The sequence below is a fragment of the Tripterygium wilfordii genome, chromosome 21, assembly GCF_013401445.1.
Source record: "Tripterygium wilfordii isolate XIE 37 chromosome 21, ASM1340144v1, whole genome shotgun sequence".
In the NCBI taxonomy this organism is placed as follows: Eukaryota; Viridiplantae; Streptophyta; class Magnoliopsida; order Celastrales; family Celastraceae; genus Tripterygium; species Tripterygium wilfordii.
Genome location: NC_052252.1, coordinates 7762521 through 7779212, shown reverse-complemented (window position 1 = coordinate 7779212; position 16692 = coordinate 7762521). Strand labels below are relative to the sequence as shown.

General features: G+C 33.7%; 2 protein-coding genes across 2 annotated transcripts; one reads left to right on the top strand and one right to left on the bottom strand.

The window, feature by feature from the left end:
- The first annotated feature begins 11697 nt into the window (after nt 1-11697).
- LOC119988105 lies at nt 11698-12265 on the top strand. Its single transcript, XM_038833025.1, has 3 exons — nt 11698-11818; nt 11917-12134; nt 12229-12265. The coding sequence occupies exons 1-3, from the start codon at nt 11729-11731 to the stop codon at nt 12230-12232; spliced, it is 312 nt and encodes a 103-aa protein (XP_038688953.1). The 5' UTR covers nt 11698-11728; the 3' UTR covers nt 12233-12265.
- Nucleotides 12266-13931: 1666 nt separating this feature from the next.
- LOC119989502 lies at nt 13932-16639 on the bottom strand. The gene is made up of 4 exons (XM_038835080.1): nt 16364-16639; nt 15648-15895; nt 15259-15477; nt 13932-14392 (listed from the first exon to the last, which is right to left on the bottom strand). Exons 1-4 carry the CDS (start codon nt 16431-16433, stop codon nt 14180-14182), a joined length of 750 nt encoding a protein of 249 aa, XP_038691008.1. The 5' UTR covers nt 16434-16639; the 3' UTR covers nt 13932-14179.
- Nucleotides 16640-16692: the final 53 nt, after the last annotated feature.

The window sequence follows — 16692 nt, the reverse complement described above, 5'->3', positions numbered from 1 at the left end:
CGGCCCACTTGATACAAGCGCCAAATTAATACAAAATAATATATATATATATATATATATATATATATATAGGAATTCTTATATGTGGACCAAAAAGTGTGGATCAAGTTTGTGGACCAAAATCCAATGGTTGTAATAAACCACAACATAAGTGGGTGGCCACACATTTATTATGAGATCCATCACATCTATGGTTGAAAAACAAGTCCACAAACTTGGTTCACACTTTTAGTCCACGTACAAGAATTTTTGTATGTTATATATATATATATGAAAAATATGCAGCTGCTGTAATTGACTTGGTCTTCTAAAAGTCTGTAAAAAATAATCGCAAGTTGAGAAATAAATATATGTATTTATTTACGGGGAAAAAAATATCTGTAGGTATAATAAAGTTAATTATCACATATTCATATTTAGAAGTTAAATGAATATTATGAAATTAAAAGTTTTGATTATTTTTTATTATCGAAAATGGTTTGATATATGTAAGCATTCACTTCTTTTTACTATTAATCAATCACCTCTTACAACCAATTAGCCTCATTAATAGTTTTTGGATATTATTTTTTGAAAAGGTCATTAACCGAATCGTATTCATTTATCCAAAGGATACAAGAATATGATACCCTAAGTTAGACACTCGAGCCACCTTAAAGATGTATTACAGGAGAACTAAAAAAATACAAACAATGATCATCGTCGGACACTCGTGAACGACATGTATTACACCGAATATCGTCAGACAATAGCCGAACAACACCGTACTCCACTAGACTACCCCGAGTTACATAGACTGAATAAAAAGGCATCAAACAAACAACACCATTATTCTAAATTAAGGATTTTGGCTTCCTCTTCAAGAAGAAAGGCGGATCTCCTTTAGATCTGATAGTCTCATCACTATGAATCAAATATATGTTGTTGGAACATACCATAAACGCCGATAATCAAATATCCACGACGGATGGAGGAGATTTAGAGCTGGAGAGAAGAAATCATGAATCAAATCTTATTCATACTCGAAACTTGAAAAAATGCATAAGGAAGGAGATCGGAAACAGTAGTGGGAGAGGAGGAAGTAGAGAAGAAGAATCTTCACTTCCTCCACCAAACAGATCTAGATAATTTTTGGATATTTAAATACTTATTGAAGAACGATTAACCACAAACAGAAACAAATCTAGATATATACTTCCAAAATTAAACCATCACACTATGATATCCAAGACTCCAAGTTGTCATTATTGGTTATATGCAGGGATAGAGCTACGTTGTGCACCAGGGGGGCACGTGCCCTCCCGGATTTTTATAAAAAAAAATACTAATTATAGATATTAGTTTGCAATTCTTACCTTGAAATGTTGTTTGGTCTGATGGTTAGATTGTCTGTTAGTTTTTCCAGCCCTAGTTCGATTCCAATTGGTAGTTTTTTTATCAATTTCTTCTTTCTTCATTATTTTGCTTCGTAGCTATTGGATGACGTTAAAATAGAAGAGTTCCCTAAGAGTGTGTTTAGATTGAGAGATTTGGGGGAAAGGGAAAGGGAAGGGAAGAGAATGGAAGGGAAAATATATTTCCCTTTCTCATGTTTGGATAGATAAAAAAAGAAAGGAATTGAGGGATTTGGGGGGAAGGGAAGGGAAGGGAAAGGGAAGGGAAGAGAATGGAAGGGAAAATATATTTCCCTTTCTCATGTTTGGATAGATAAAAAAAGAAAGGAAAGAAAAGTAGTTTAACTTACTAGTTTATCCTTATTTTTTATGTTTAAGTGTTATGTCAAAGGGTAAAATAGGTTTTTAACTTATAAGTAATTTAATTAGTAATCTCTTCCCTCCAAATGACTCCATTTTGGGAGGAAAGAATTTTGACAAAAATTTAAAGAAATCTTCCTCCCAAATCCCCTCAAATCTCTCCCCTCAATTTTTTATAAAGTATCCAAACAAGAGAATTGGAAAGAAACTCTCTTTCCCTTCTCTTCCCTCCCCTCCAAATCCCTCAATCCAAACACACTCTAAGGGTGATTTTATCAATTTCTTTTTTCTTTATTATTTTGCTTCTTAGCTATTGGACAACCTTAAAATAAAAGAGTTTTCCTATGGCTTTTCATTATTAATAAAGATTGTATTATTCAATTTATTCATCTAAAAACTAAAACTAACCATCTTTGTTTATTTCAGTCAATTTCAACTCTTTGTAGCATTTTATTTAACAAAAGTTATTGACACAAATTCAATCGGGAAAAACATTACTCATTAATTCATGAAAGCATTACTCATTAATCACTAAAATTGATGACTGTAAAAGATTTTTTTTATCTTGCTTGTTTACTAAATTTAACAAATAGCATATAGTAAATAGTCTCAAAAAAAATTTCGGCGGCGCTGCCCCGAACCCCCATGGTGCCCCCTCTAGTTTCAAATCCTGGCTACCTCTTTGGTTATATGTATATATTGTACAGGCCTGCAAGGAATCTATATATATATATATATATGTAAATAGATGAATTAGTTATGTCCTCTTTCTGTTGAATTGGTCAAAAACAAATGTGGGAAGCATGTGGTAGACATGAAAGTGCGTCTTCAATTCCGTAATGAAGCTTTGGACTTGTGATGTCATTTGATAGTGCATGAAACATGCCCACTACTATTTCCTCCACTTCTTTTGTCTTTACTAATAATTGAACCTCACTTTACACAAACTATCCATTCATATATAAGTACGTGAAGGAGACTAATAAATGAATGACCTATATATAGTTAAAATCAAAATATTCTATATATGAGATTTCAAGTCAAAACTCAAAATTGGTGGTTGGGTGAAGAGGATCATATTAGGTATACCCACAAAGACAATTAAATTATGCATCAAAACATGAATTGATCAATTAAGTAAGCTCTTCTAGCCTAACTAGGGTTTAATTCAAAGTTAGACCTAAAAAAAACTGTAATAAAGTCTTTCTAAAAAAATGTATGCACGTGTTTATGTTATATATATATATATGATGATGATGATATTGGTCAAGACTTATAATGGTAAGAAGCTTCTTTTGTATGCCGTCCATGTATAACCTAATTCAGGTCAAATTTGATTCAAACTTATCAATTCATATCACTTTCAAGTTCCAAGTCCATATATATAAAGTCCCTAATACATATATATATGTATGTATGTATGTATGTATACTGTTCTTCGTCTTTCCTGCTTACCTTATTTGAGGGTAGACTCCTATTTTGTCATTTGCAAGATTGTTGAATGTTTTGTAATTACTACAATGGAATTTGGTATTTTAGCCATCAATTAATCTATACTTTTGAAATGTTGGTCTGTCGAACCCATTACTGGGCCTGGGCTATGACTGCATCCATGATTCCCACTGCAAGGCTTTCTAAAGTGTTCGCCGTTAAGCACATTAATGGGTCTGGCCCATAATGTGGTCCATGATGCCTCTGCATGCCAATGCCTTTTGAGATATTTGACCAACTTGGAAAAGTTCTCTATATTTCTTTTCCATAAGGGAAATTAGGGCCAATTGGTTAAAAGAAAATTTTACTTTGATGTTCAGAATATTTTTTATTTTTAGTAGTGGCCTTTGCTTTGACCAATATTTGGAGTTCTCTATATTTCTCTTTCAATGTTGCTTGTTTTCTCATGTCAAAAATCAGCCAATTCTGTGGCTCATCACTTAGTTAGATTGTCTTTTTCTTCATCAGATTATATTTATTTGTTTGAGGAATGTTCTCACTCGATTCTATCGTATGTAGAGCTTGATCTTTCTTTTGAAAATCCTATTTCTTCTCAAAAAAAAATGTATACATATATATATATTAGATGCCCAAATTTGAAAGTTTTTAAGATCAAGCTAGTAAGCCGTACACTAGACAAATTAGCATAATAGCATGTATATAATTATTTTCCTTTGTGTATATTGGCGTACATGCTTATCAGCTTATACAAAAACGTATAAGAATTTATAATCGATGGATATAGTTGATTAGTTGTATAGAAAATACACATGCTTTTGTAAATAATATACAAGTGTTTTAATAAAATGTACACTTTTGCAAAACACAATGTACATATGTGTTTAGTACATAAGTATGTATTATTATACATACTTGCATGAAAATTGTGGTCACACAATAATAAAGGCCACTTAAAAACACAAATTTTTTTTTTTTTTTTTGTCAAATACTGAAGGAAAATTTTACCTCATAGGGGGCACTGAGCCCTAATTTTTCCTATCATTTTGTTGGTATATCTTCACTCCACACATTTAGTTTGGATGGTTTTTTTATGAATATATATTGTAATCAGTTTAATTAGTGTTATTTGTCAAAACCCATTTTTTTATTCTGAGGAAATAGGGTAAATAGGATTTAAATTCATATTGGAATTGCATTTAATGAAAAAACATTAGTATGATAAAAGTATTCAAGACGCCTAATCTTTAACCTAGAGACATTCGACATTCCTTAATAGGTAGTAAAAGGATAATTATGCTTTTGGGTTGATTTTTGGGCTTAATTGATATTGGGTTGCTAGACCTGGACTAATGTCTAATGGGTTAGATGTAAATTTTTTAAATCCTGAAGCCCAAAGCTCCAGCTCTGGTTGCTTTAGGTTAGGGTCAGTCCTCATCTAGATGTTCCTTCAAGGGAGTTATTGGTCATCTTATTGACAACTAGTAAGTACATCTTTTTCATAATTTGATTGAGCATATACTTTTGGTATTGCCTTTGGGCGGAGGAAGATAAAATTATCAAATTTAGGAGTTTGCTTTTCCTATGAAGTTGTTATTGCTCGAATCCAAATTATGTTGTTAGATTGTTAAAATTTCCAAAAGGGGTTATTTTTCTACTAATCAAATAGTGAGCCAAGACCCTACATATATGGTAGTAAAATTATTGTTACTTTCAACACTAGTTGTTATACCGTCAAACTTCAGGCACTGAGTTTAAGCCCTAACACCATGTAATCTAGTTACTCTATTTCATGTGATTTTTTAATGTAAGACTATCTCAATGACGTAATTTGTGTTCCACAAAGGTCGTCCTTGTAAAAAAAATGTGTGTCCAATAATCTTAGGATGGTTTAATCATCCTTCTCACATTATTCTACCTTGTCAGGGTTTATCATGTTATTTTTTTATGCTACTGGAATCAGTTTAATTTGTGTTATTTGTCAAAATCTAGTTTTTATTAAGAGGAAATAGGGTAAATAGGATTTAAATTCATATTGGAATTGCATTTAATGGAAACCTTTTAGGTTGTGAGTCGGTTCTCACACAATTTATATATCAAAAGTAATTAATAAGTTTACAATAAAATCTAAGTGTAAAACATAAATACCTAATAGCCTATGTGAAACCCATGTCAATTACTTGAAACCGATATTGTCAAAAGGCACTAGAAGGTGTCAAAAGCATATGTAGCACCCCAGACATCAATTGACAAAACATTAATATGGTAAAAGTATTCAAAACGGCTCATATTTGACCTAGAGACATTCCTTAATAGACAGTAAAAGGATAATTATGCTTTTGGGCTTGATTGATATTGGGCTGCTAGACCTGGACTAATGTCTAATAGGTTAGATGTAAATTTTTTAATTCTGGTACCCAAAGCTTTAGCTTTGGTTGCTTTGGGTTAGGGTCAGTCCTCATCTAGGTATTCCTTCAAGGGAGTTATTGGTCATTTTATTGACAATTAGAAGTACATCTTTCTCATAATTTGATTGAGCATATACTTTTGGTATAGCCTTTGGGCGAGAGGAAGATAAAATTATCAAAATTTAGGAGTTTGCTTTTCCTATAAAGTTGTTACATTCCTCGATAAATTTTGAGAATCCAAATTATGTTGTTAAATTATTGAAATTTTTAAAAAGGGTTTTCTTTTTCTCACAACCCTCCCTTGTTCTCCTCTGATCCTACTACTGTGGCCAATTGTTTTACTTACTTCTTTAAATCCTTGCTTGGAACAAACAAATTCCTTCCGTATGATCACATTATTTTTGTCCTTCTTGCTAGAACTCAATCTTATGTTAAAACTGGCCAATCTTACATACTCATTCTGCCTGTTTGGCAGGGTCGCTCCGCTGTGCCAAACAGGCAGCGGATCCATTGGCCAGAAAGAAGCTCCCATAGGGATCCACTTTCATCATGATGTTTTTGACTTTTTTAGCTAAATTAATGTGGGTCCCACAATTTTAATAATATATATTTGATACATTATTTAGTTTTATAAATATTTTTACCAATAAATTTAATATTTATAATTAATATTATTAAAATTAATTTAATATTTATAAAATAAATAAAATACTCATTAATAATCTTCATATAAAAAATTATTATTTTATTTATTTGACTAATTAAAATTTTCAGTTTTGATATGAAAAAAAATTCTAATATACTTAAATTAATTTTAATAATAAATTATATTTATTAAATTAACTTTAATAACAAAATGTAAAAAAATGATTATTAAATTCAAAATAATACTTTTAGTCAACAGTTTTTCAGCTAGCGTCAGTTTTTAATTCACCAAACACCTCACAACATATTTCACAGCGTTAAGCTCAGCTTTTTTCCTACAGCATTTTCTCTAGCATTGAAAATCAAACTTTCCGCTCTACCAAACGGAGCCATTATAAAATTTACTCGCTACATCAATGGGCTAAAACTCCATGTCAATTAAAGGTTTCTCATTTTCCCTCACGTGAGGAACGCACGGTATATTTGAGGACTCACATAAAATTGGTGACTTGTCTCCCATCACATACAATTTGAATTTGTAAAACTAAGCCACAATTAGAAATTTGAAAAATTCATGTATGAACAGTTGAATATCTCTAGGCTTTCTCGCCCTGATTCTATGAGCAAGTTGAATACCTGGAATCGACTTAGTATACTCTCATTCACAGTGCTGTGATGGTGCCTCTTGTAGTGCTGTAACAACCACCTCTCTCACCTGCCTGGGTATATTTCTCCAGATCTTCACTCTCTCTGCAAGTCGCGACTCAACAAATGATGATGAAGGAGGTTGAAATTGTGACGAAGGAGGTGGAGATCATGTGAAAGAGACAGAAAAGGGTAAGGAGCCCTTTAGTAATGGTCAAAGAAAAATTACTTTCGATCTCAACTATTTAATGATTCCAATGGTTAAGATTAAAAATTCTCATATAAGATACATGAGGGAATCCTCATGTGAAAAATCATAATATATATATATATAGGAAATTTCTCCCTTGAGGGATCCCATGTTTTAACTTATATGCGGGATCACTTTGTTGCCATTAGATACATCACGCGATCCAGATGATTTAACCCAATTTTGACTTGGTTAGCAGCTCTCCATCTCGATCTCTTCGTCTCTCTCACTCGCGATACACCGTCTCTCTACATCATCTCTCTCAGTCGCGAAACCTTCGATCATATCTTCCCTTGTGAATACTCATCTAACATTCAACCTTCTATAGGATCCATTCTTGGGAATATTCTTCTCTGGATCTGGGATTTCACATGTCTAGGTAAATTAACTTCTCTTCTTTGTTATATAAACTCCTCATGATCCCTCTGCAAATTGAATTGGGTCGTTGCCTCCCTCTAATCAAACCTGAATCAAAATCGATAGGTTTTACGATTATTCACGTACGACGCAGATATATGACAAAAAAACAGAGAAAATGGTGATTACACTTCGGCAATAGCCTGAGTATCTCGTCTTTTTTGAACTCGCTCAAACAAATCGAGATGATGATGCGCAAGGGATGGGTTTCGGCGTTTCGCGTGAGTGAGAGAGACGGAGATATCGAGATAGAGTGTTGTTAACCGGGTCAAAATTGGGTTAAATCATCCGGACAGTACGATGTATCTAATGGCAGTAAAGTGCATCCCTTATATGGAAGCCCGGGACCTATTGTAATTTTATTACAGCAGATCCCATGGTAATACCTGTTTTTAACATTAAAAATTTTTATTTTTATTTTTAAAAATTATAAATATGTAGTGTTCATCGCAACGAACACAACAATATATTTTTTGTTAGAAACAAAAATCAAATTCAACATGAAAAAGACACGACAATTCTAGACCATCGGATATAAACTCAAAACATTTGATGTTTTTGATGACAATGCATTTGATTTTTGTTTTAAACAAAAAATATATCGTTGGATTCGTTATGAAAAATACTATATATTTATGATTTTTAAAAATAAAAATAAAATTTTTTACTATCCATAAATGGTATTACCGCGTGACCTATTGTAATAAAATTACAATAAGTCCCGGGCACCCCCTTATATAAGTTACAAAGCGGGATCCCACATGTGAGACGGACTGTGTGTGTACACACACATATATAAATATAATGCTCACATATGGACGTCCTTATGTTATAAACTCACAGATGTCAACTTTCTTATTAAAGTAGCGGGGCCTGAACTAGTAGGCCCCATAGAAAATTTATTTTTTCATTTTTTTTAGGCAAAAAGGTGGACGTCCGTAACCATATATATATAGAACTCCGCGCCTGAGAGTTTTTTTGTGCATTATATATGGATTGGGGGGAGAGCCAGTGTACCATTGCACTGGCTAATAACCTGTTCAATTTTTCAGTAGTTGGATTAACATATATAGATCAAACGGAAACGGTTTAAGTTAAAGGACAAAAAAATTGGGTCTTGACTCTTGACGTTTGAGATTAGAACAAAATTGACTCTCTCCACGACTCCTCTCTCCTCACTTTTTCTTCTCTACCTCATCTCAAACGAGATTTTCCTCAACTTTCAAATCTACCCTCATCACTCTCGTTATCTTCGATTGATGAAAGCACTAGAGTGGAGAATGCTCTTCTTCTTATTGTACTTGGGTTTGTTGCGAATTTGTGTTGTTTGTTGTGGGGTTTGTTAGGGCTTCTTTGATTACTACTATGGGTTTTGAATTTCATCTATTTCTCTATTTTGGGTCAGCTATCACCTTCAATTTGAAGTTCTAGAACCAGATTAACCTAAACCCCAAATCCTTATCTAGAACTAGATTTTCCTCACTTTTTCAAATCTACCCTCATCTTGTTATCTTGGATTGATGGAAGCAATAGTGTGGAGATAAGATTTTCTTTGCTTTAAATTTGTTTACACTGTCAGGAAAAGCCCTTAGATTCAAAGGAGTTGAGAGATCCACTTCTGTTGTCATCAAAGAAGATAACTTGTTGGACAAAGGAGTTGAAGGCAGTGAGAATTGAAGGAGAAAGGCCCCACAATTGGATCCATAATTTATAGACAGTCGGATCTGTCGATCTTAATCCAATGGTTGAAAAATTGAACAGGCTATTAGCCGGTGCAATAGTGCACCGACTCTCCCCCAAATCCATATATATATATATATATCTTATAAAATAATGGTTGATTCTTGATTGGATAGGTTCTTCTTTACAACAAGTTTGCATGAATATGATTTTGCATTTTTCGGTTTTTCAATAATTTACATTATTTTTGTACAATGAATATTGAGATGCGGTTATGAGAAAGCAAATTCAACTTCAGATCTTTCAGCTAAAATCTCAATGGACCAGTTTGCTGGAGAGTTGGAGATTGGATGAACAAGATTTGGCATGCACTTACGCTTTCAACACTGCAAATAGATTTTGATGTTTATATATATAAGAATTCTCACATGCGAACCAACTATGTGCATCAACTTTATGCATCTATTTTTCAATCGTAAATGTAACGGGTCTCACAACAAATGTGTGGTTCCCACTTTTGTTGTGTTTTATTAAAGTCATCGGATTTCAAGTGTGTAAAGTTAATGCACATGTGAGAATTCTTCTATATAGATATTTTATTATATTATATTTTATCTTTTTATGTTGTAGTCCTTCTAGCTAGATTCATTGTAACTAGACAATTTCTTTTTATTTTTTTGGTGTAATCAATTTGGAAGCAAACAAGCTCAAAGCCTAAAGTCTTAAATGTTGACTTGTCTTATTTAAAGCATTTAGGCCAAAGACTGCTCCAAGTGAAACTTCTATCTAAGTTATCCTATAAATAATTTGATTACTACAGTACTCTTACATACTACTACTACTACTACTATATACTATCTCTATAGCATTCAAGTCTGATTAGGTGTTTAAGATCAAAATCAAATATGTTGTATATATCATGACTCATATCTATCTAGGCCTCCCACATAGTGCACCCACTTGGAGCAAAAATATTACCAAATTAGAATAAAACTTCTCTTTTGATTAGTAGAAGTTCATGGAGATAGAGTAACCTGTTGAAACTAATACATTAATTAATTAGACAAGAAACACAAAAGTCCTCTCATATTAAAGTGGCCATGAAATGTGAAGAGAATATTATCAAAGTTTGTTTTTATTCATTTGTATTCATGCCAAATGATGTGACATGACAGTGACCATGATAGATAATAGTTCAATGTATTACTTTTTCTTTTTTTTCTTTTTTTTAAAGGCTCACAGGCCACACACACGCTAAGTCAGGCCCGAGGGGTATGAAGGCCACCACAGCGGATGGAAAACTACCCAAATCCCAAACCCCCTGGTGAGAATAGAACCCTGAACCTCAAGATCCTGAGCAGATAACCTGACCAACCAGACTATCTCCTATTCTCGTTCAATGTATTACTTGCAAGTGTTGATGAGCACACAATTAGGACACAATGAAATAATTAACCGTACTCTTTTTTCCTTGACGAGTACATAATTTGGTCCTTTTAATTCGACTACCATACCATCAATAAAAAACAAAGAGAGAATGACAAATACATAACAAACTATACACAACTACTTAGTAAACTATTATTTGAGTTAGGGGGCCCCTGCAGTTTCAATGAGGGACGTTGATTTTGTTTATCATTATAGGATTAAATCTTCTTCTTTTTTTTTTAAATTTTGATAAATAGATTGAACAGCCCTTATTGAAATTACAATTTTATTTTATTTTGATTAACAAACTGGACGGGCTCTGATTGAAATCGTAAAAAATTACAGAGTTTCCTACTTAGAGCCTCGTTCACTATTATTTTAGAGCACCAACTTCAACACATTTCACAATCAAAGATTCCCATTGTGCGTTTGAATTATTTTGCATAAATGAGACTTTTGAGAGTACCATCCAAGATACAAAAATAGAACTTTCAAGCTTGCGTGGAAATTAGTCAGACAAAGTAAAATATATATATAATAGTGTTTCAATCTTTAAATAAAAAAAGAAAGAGAGAGAATAAAATCGCGCGAACCATGGTCGGTGTTGGCAGTTGGTCGTTAGTTCTGATAGCAGAGTATTCATAAATGCGATCCTTCTTGATGTTAACGTTTAAGGTAATGGTGGGCAGCCCCCAAATCATTTCCCCACAAAAATCCAAACTAACAATACTAGCGAACATCATAAAAGCATAAAAAGGTATAAATAACAGAGCACATTTGACGGATTATATATAGTCACATAAAAATATTGCAAAAGAACAACTTATAACAATTATTTTGTTTTCTTTGTTTGCTAAAGCTATCAATAAAGACCAATGCACAACATAAAATGATAAAAAGGTATACATAACAGACCACTTTTGACCAAATATACATATATATATATATAAAAATATTGCAAAAGAAAAACTTATAACAATTATTTTGTTTTCTTGGTTTGCTAAAGCTATAAATAAAGACCAACACCTCCTTAACGGTTCTCATCATCAATCATGACAAAAAAGGAGAGCAAAGTTTCCAGGAAAGAGAGGTCTCAAAGATTCTCTTCCCACAAGAGGAGCAATGACTATGTCTATGAGGAGGTACATGTACTTAATTAATTCAAAACCCAATTCATCATATCTTAGATTCATGCATGGTTGGTTTTTAATGTTTTTGATTTTTCTTTTTGCAAGAAAAGGAGGAGGAGAATCTGAAGCGCCTGAAATTGGATTTGACAGAGTGTAGAGTGCAAGCAGAGTGTCAAGAGAACATGCTGAGAGAACTGGACCATGTTAGATCTGATCTCATACACATTAGAGAGATTAATCAGATGGTGATCCAGAGAAACATGCATGTTCTTCAGTTGCTTGATCTTCTTATGCTTGTGATAATCCTTGATGGGTCAGTTTCCCTAAGGTATTTCTCTGCTTATTTTTTTTTGTACTCGATTGGTTTTTGTGGGTTTCTGTGCCTTTGATTTATGGGACTTTCTTTTGTCTCTTATTGCTAGTTAACCGCCGCTGTAGCAGAAGGGGGAGATGCCAAAAAGAAAACAACAAGGACTACTATACCTTCACATCTTTTTCATTGTCATCAGTATCATGCTTTGTGTTCATATTGTGTGTTTTAATGGGATTGGTTTGTATTGTATTGGTTCTCTTCTCTTTCTTTTTTTTCTTTAGGATTTGTACTTCTTGCTTCATATAAATTATAAAATGAATGATATGAATGGACTCTGCAGTCACTAATATTATTGTTCGGATCCGCACTGAGTAAACCTATTGGGTATGTGCAAAGCCCACTAATCATGTATGCAAAGATGAACTCAATAAAATCAATGTGTGAGTAACGTTCATGCTTTCAGAGTAGTGGCAGAGCTACAGTGTGTTCAAGGTGGGCTTTTCAAAAAAAAATAAATTTATTACATATATTTTTGGAAAAAAGAATGATTTACTATATATATATATATATGAAGGTCCAAGATCCTCAACTAAGGTTAAGGCCCACCCTAAAATTTTTGAAAATACTCATATTTTCTAGTATCAATATGTATAGTTAATATAGAAATTATAATTATGAATTGATACATACTTATACAAGAGATTAAATATTGATTGATTTGAGACACACTCACATATACTCAATAAAAAATTGTCTAGCACAACTAGCACAACATAAAGGATTAATATTTTTTTTGTTATCTTCAACATTTTATGTTTTAATTTGTGATGTGTAATTTAATGAATATTATATATATATATATAATTTAATGATGTGTAATTTAATGAATATTATATATATATATAAAATTTAATGATTATATAGATGCTTACTCCCGGACACTTAATTTTAAATAAATAACCCTAATAAATTTTCGGATCACTGTCTCCGAACCGCCGCCAACCTTTATTTCTCCTCTTATAAATTCCTAAATTTGTTCACTAACCAAGGCCCACCCTCAACCCATATCCTAGATCCACCATTGCTTCAAAGATGATTGAACCCTAATAAAAGAGCATCACTAGCATGTCAACACCATCATTTGCAAAATCTTATTCATTTTGCTAATTCATTCTTCCCTCATAAAGGAAATGATTTGATTCAAATGGATGCAGTTTGAGATTAGGGCAAACCTGCCATCAAATTTTCCTTGTCTGCAGAGATTTCAATCATGAAAACTTTTACTAAAGTAAAATCTTGAGGACAACATTTGGATAGCAACTTCAATAGCAAAAGATACAGCTACTCCAGGGAATAATGAAAAATGGATATCAATACAAGCATCTCAGTTCCAAAGACAGACCTCCATATTCATGTTCAGCATTATCATGGATACTGAGAGCTCGTTATGAACTCAACTACAATCTCCATTGACAGCACTGAAAAAAAAAAAATTGACAGCAGTGAAGAAAGAAAAAAAAAGAGTGAATGTGTGTTCTGATCGCTACAAAACTTGATCAACTTCACTCGCACGCTGCAAGAAATTGATCAGTAGTGGAGACTGGAGAGTTCTACAAATGGATTTGTCTCTCTCAACTCTCAAGTTCCTCCCCTGCTGCAAAGAGGACAGTGAAATTTTGTGCTAATCCCTAGACTATTGTTTAAAGGCTCCAGTCTAATACAATACTCAATATGTTCTCTCTTGTTTCACAAAGGCAACAAAAACAAATGTGCATATATATGAACAGAACAAGTACAGAGACTATCAACGACAAAACAGGAGAAAAAGGGTAGCCATCTTATTTCTGCACACAGGTCTTTAGCTTATGAAACCATCATACAATATCAGCACCACTAACTGAGCTTAACAAAATAGTCGATACCAAGAAGTTTTCGAATTACATTTGACCATACAAAGAAACTACTAAAAAGGTCATACTGTGCAATCCACAACCCCCCCCCCCCCTTCCCCGGTTCTTTATAGCCACAATATGTAACAATACCTCATCATGCTCCTTTTTTCATGGTCCTTCACTGTTCTTCTCATTGCTTATCTTCTCGCATAAAGCTTGGACTTGCACTTTCAGAACCTTGTTCTGATATTGCAAGTACGAAAACTTATCTAGAAGTTCCTTCTTCTCCAACATTTGATAGCTCCTCGAGACATTTGGAGTGAATCTAGCAATTTCGTCTCTGAGCAATTTAATCTGCTCTTGTACGTGGTTGGAACTGACCTGCAAGAGAATAAAGCAATAGTGAGGCATATGTATACTCGAGCACCATCCTTGTTATCATGTCTCATAAAAGCACCATAGAGGTTAGGATGACTTCAAAAGAAAAATATATAGATCTTTGTTAAACTTGACCTTGTTTGATCACCGTGAATGGCGATGATAGGAACATATTAGAGTATCTCCTTCACCAAATACATTCACTGCAAATCATCCCCCAAAAGATAAAAAACTGCTTTGCCAACCTATGCATGCAAACTCATTGGCTGCATCACAATGTCACTGGAACAGTCATAACTGACAACCTTAGTTTTGCAATTTCTTTTCAACAGTTTAGAAAGTTTTCAAGTAAGGCCAAAAAAGCATTCCATTGCTAGAGAATGTAGGTGCCATCTATGAATACATAATCATTTCAATCCAAAGGTTCAAACTATTGAGTCACGGTTTTAGAGCCATTAAATCATGATTTTAGCCAACTATGGCTGCAACCAACTTTAAGCATCAAAAAATTCAAATCATAGTTTTCTATCCATTCTGCCGAGCAGTTGACTGTTCAGAAATTTTCACCACCTATCCCCTATTGACAGGTCTCAAAAGAATATGGACTTTGATTCACGTTGAATTTTGTTAGTAGATCCTGAACATCCTAATAAGCATGAATATTATGCTCTGCACTTCTTAATAGTTTGGCTTCATCCAATTTGATTTTGTTTTAGTAACTCTGGTAGTTATGCTATGTGCTAAAATAGTCGATAAGAGCTACACATTGTTGAAAGAAACGATTTCCATAGTAATTACCAATTTAGCTCACTCCATTTAAGGTAATCATTGGCAAAAGACTATTGAGATTAAGAGAAAGGAAACCTTACTATTTTCTGCGAAAATGCCTCCACCAGAATTTGTTGGTGACCAATATGTCCTTTCAACTTGCAAATTTCACTTCTGAGTTTATTTATCTCAGCTCCTGCAGATTGCAAATTTTGATTCATGGAGTCCTTCTCCTTCTTCATCTCCTTATTCACACTTTTCAAAAGCGAATTCTCATTAGAAAGCCTGAGCATGTCAATCTCCATTTGCCTTTTCTCTGCCTGCATGCACGATATAGAGCTTAAAATTTTCATTTCAGCAAGGTAGGGTTCAAAGGCTATAGAACATAATAGACGAACATTACAACATATCAGTGAGGGAATGCTTGCTACGCTATACACTGAACCCCATACTGTACACACCAATAAACAAGAAAAGCATGGTTCCGTACCCTACATCGTTCTCTGTACTTTTTGTCCTTCATTTTTTTCCTTTCATCTTGATATTCTGCCGTTCCATCAAATTTCCCACCACTATAAGAAGTCATAGAAAATTGAGATGGTCCTGGTTGACCAACCAGATGCTCTGGTTCTACCCATTGTTTTGCCCCACTGCTGACACCAGGCAGTTGAGGTAGCAGGGGTGATCCTGACTTGGTCCAATAATCTGGACTAAACGGAACGATTGCCCCATCTGCCACTATACGTAAAATCACAAAGTACATGTACGCGCATATCAATACAAAAAGTTGCTGGAGAAAAAGAGAAAACAGAACAAATATGACATGTAATACTAGGAAATGTTGATGTTATAGTTGAATTAATTTCACAAAATCATCAAATGCTAAAACTTTTCTAGTTTATGCAATACCTAGAATTTAGTCATAGACCCTCTTTCTATGTAAATAGACACAGAATTTGGCTATTGAGCTCAATATCATTTATTGGTTTCAAGAGCCGCACAAAATATACTCATCGATTGAAGAACAGAACTAAATTCTATATAGATACGATTAAGGCACCTGTTTTGGACTTCCATAAAGAGCTTGAATGGAAATGTATTTACTTCTCTAAAGAATCAAAACAGCATATACAAACTGAGAATAAAGGCAAGAAAAAGCAAACTAAGTAAATCCTCAATCAACAAGAAGCAACAAGTACTACTGACCTTTGGATGTAAAATCTTGAAGTTCATCAATTAACTGCCAAGGAGGATCTGGGAAGTTGGATTCATCCATAATCACCGGCAAGAGAGATAGATCACAGATGTATGGATTTAGAGAGAGAGTTTCCAATCCGAGAAATGGAAAGAAAGATAAGGAGAGAAATGGTGCAATACGAATGGTGGGAAAGAGGACTTGGGTATCCAACCGCGCGAGAACAGAGCGGTATCGCACGACATGCTCGCGATACACATGGCCAATGCCCCCCCCCACCTTTCCCAACTCTGTAGAACATTCTCGAAAGTCTGGTTACGTAAATAGGCCCATTATCCCC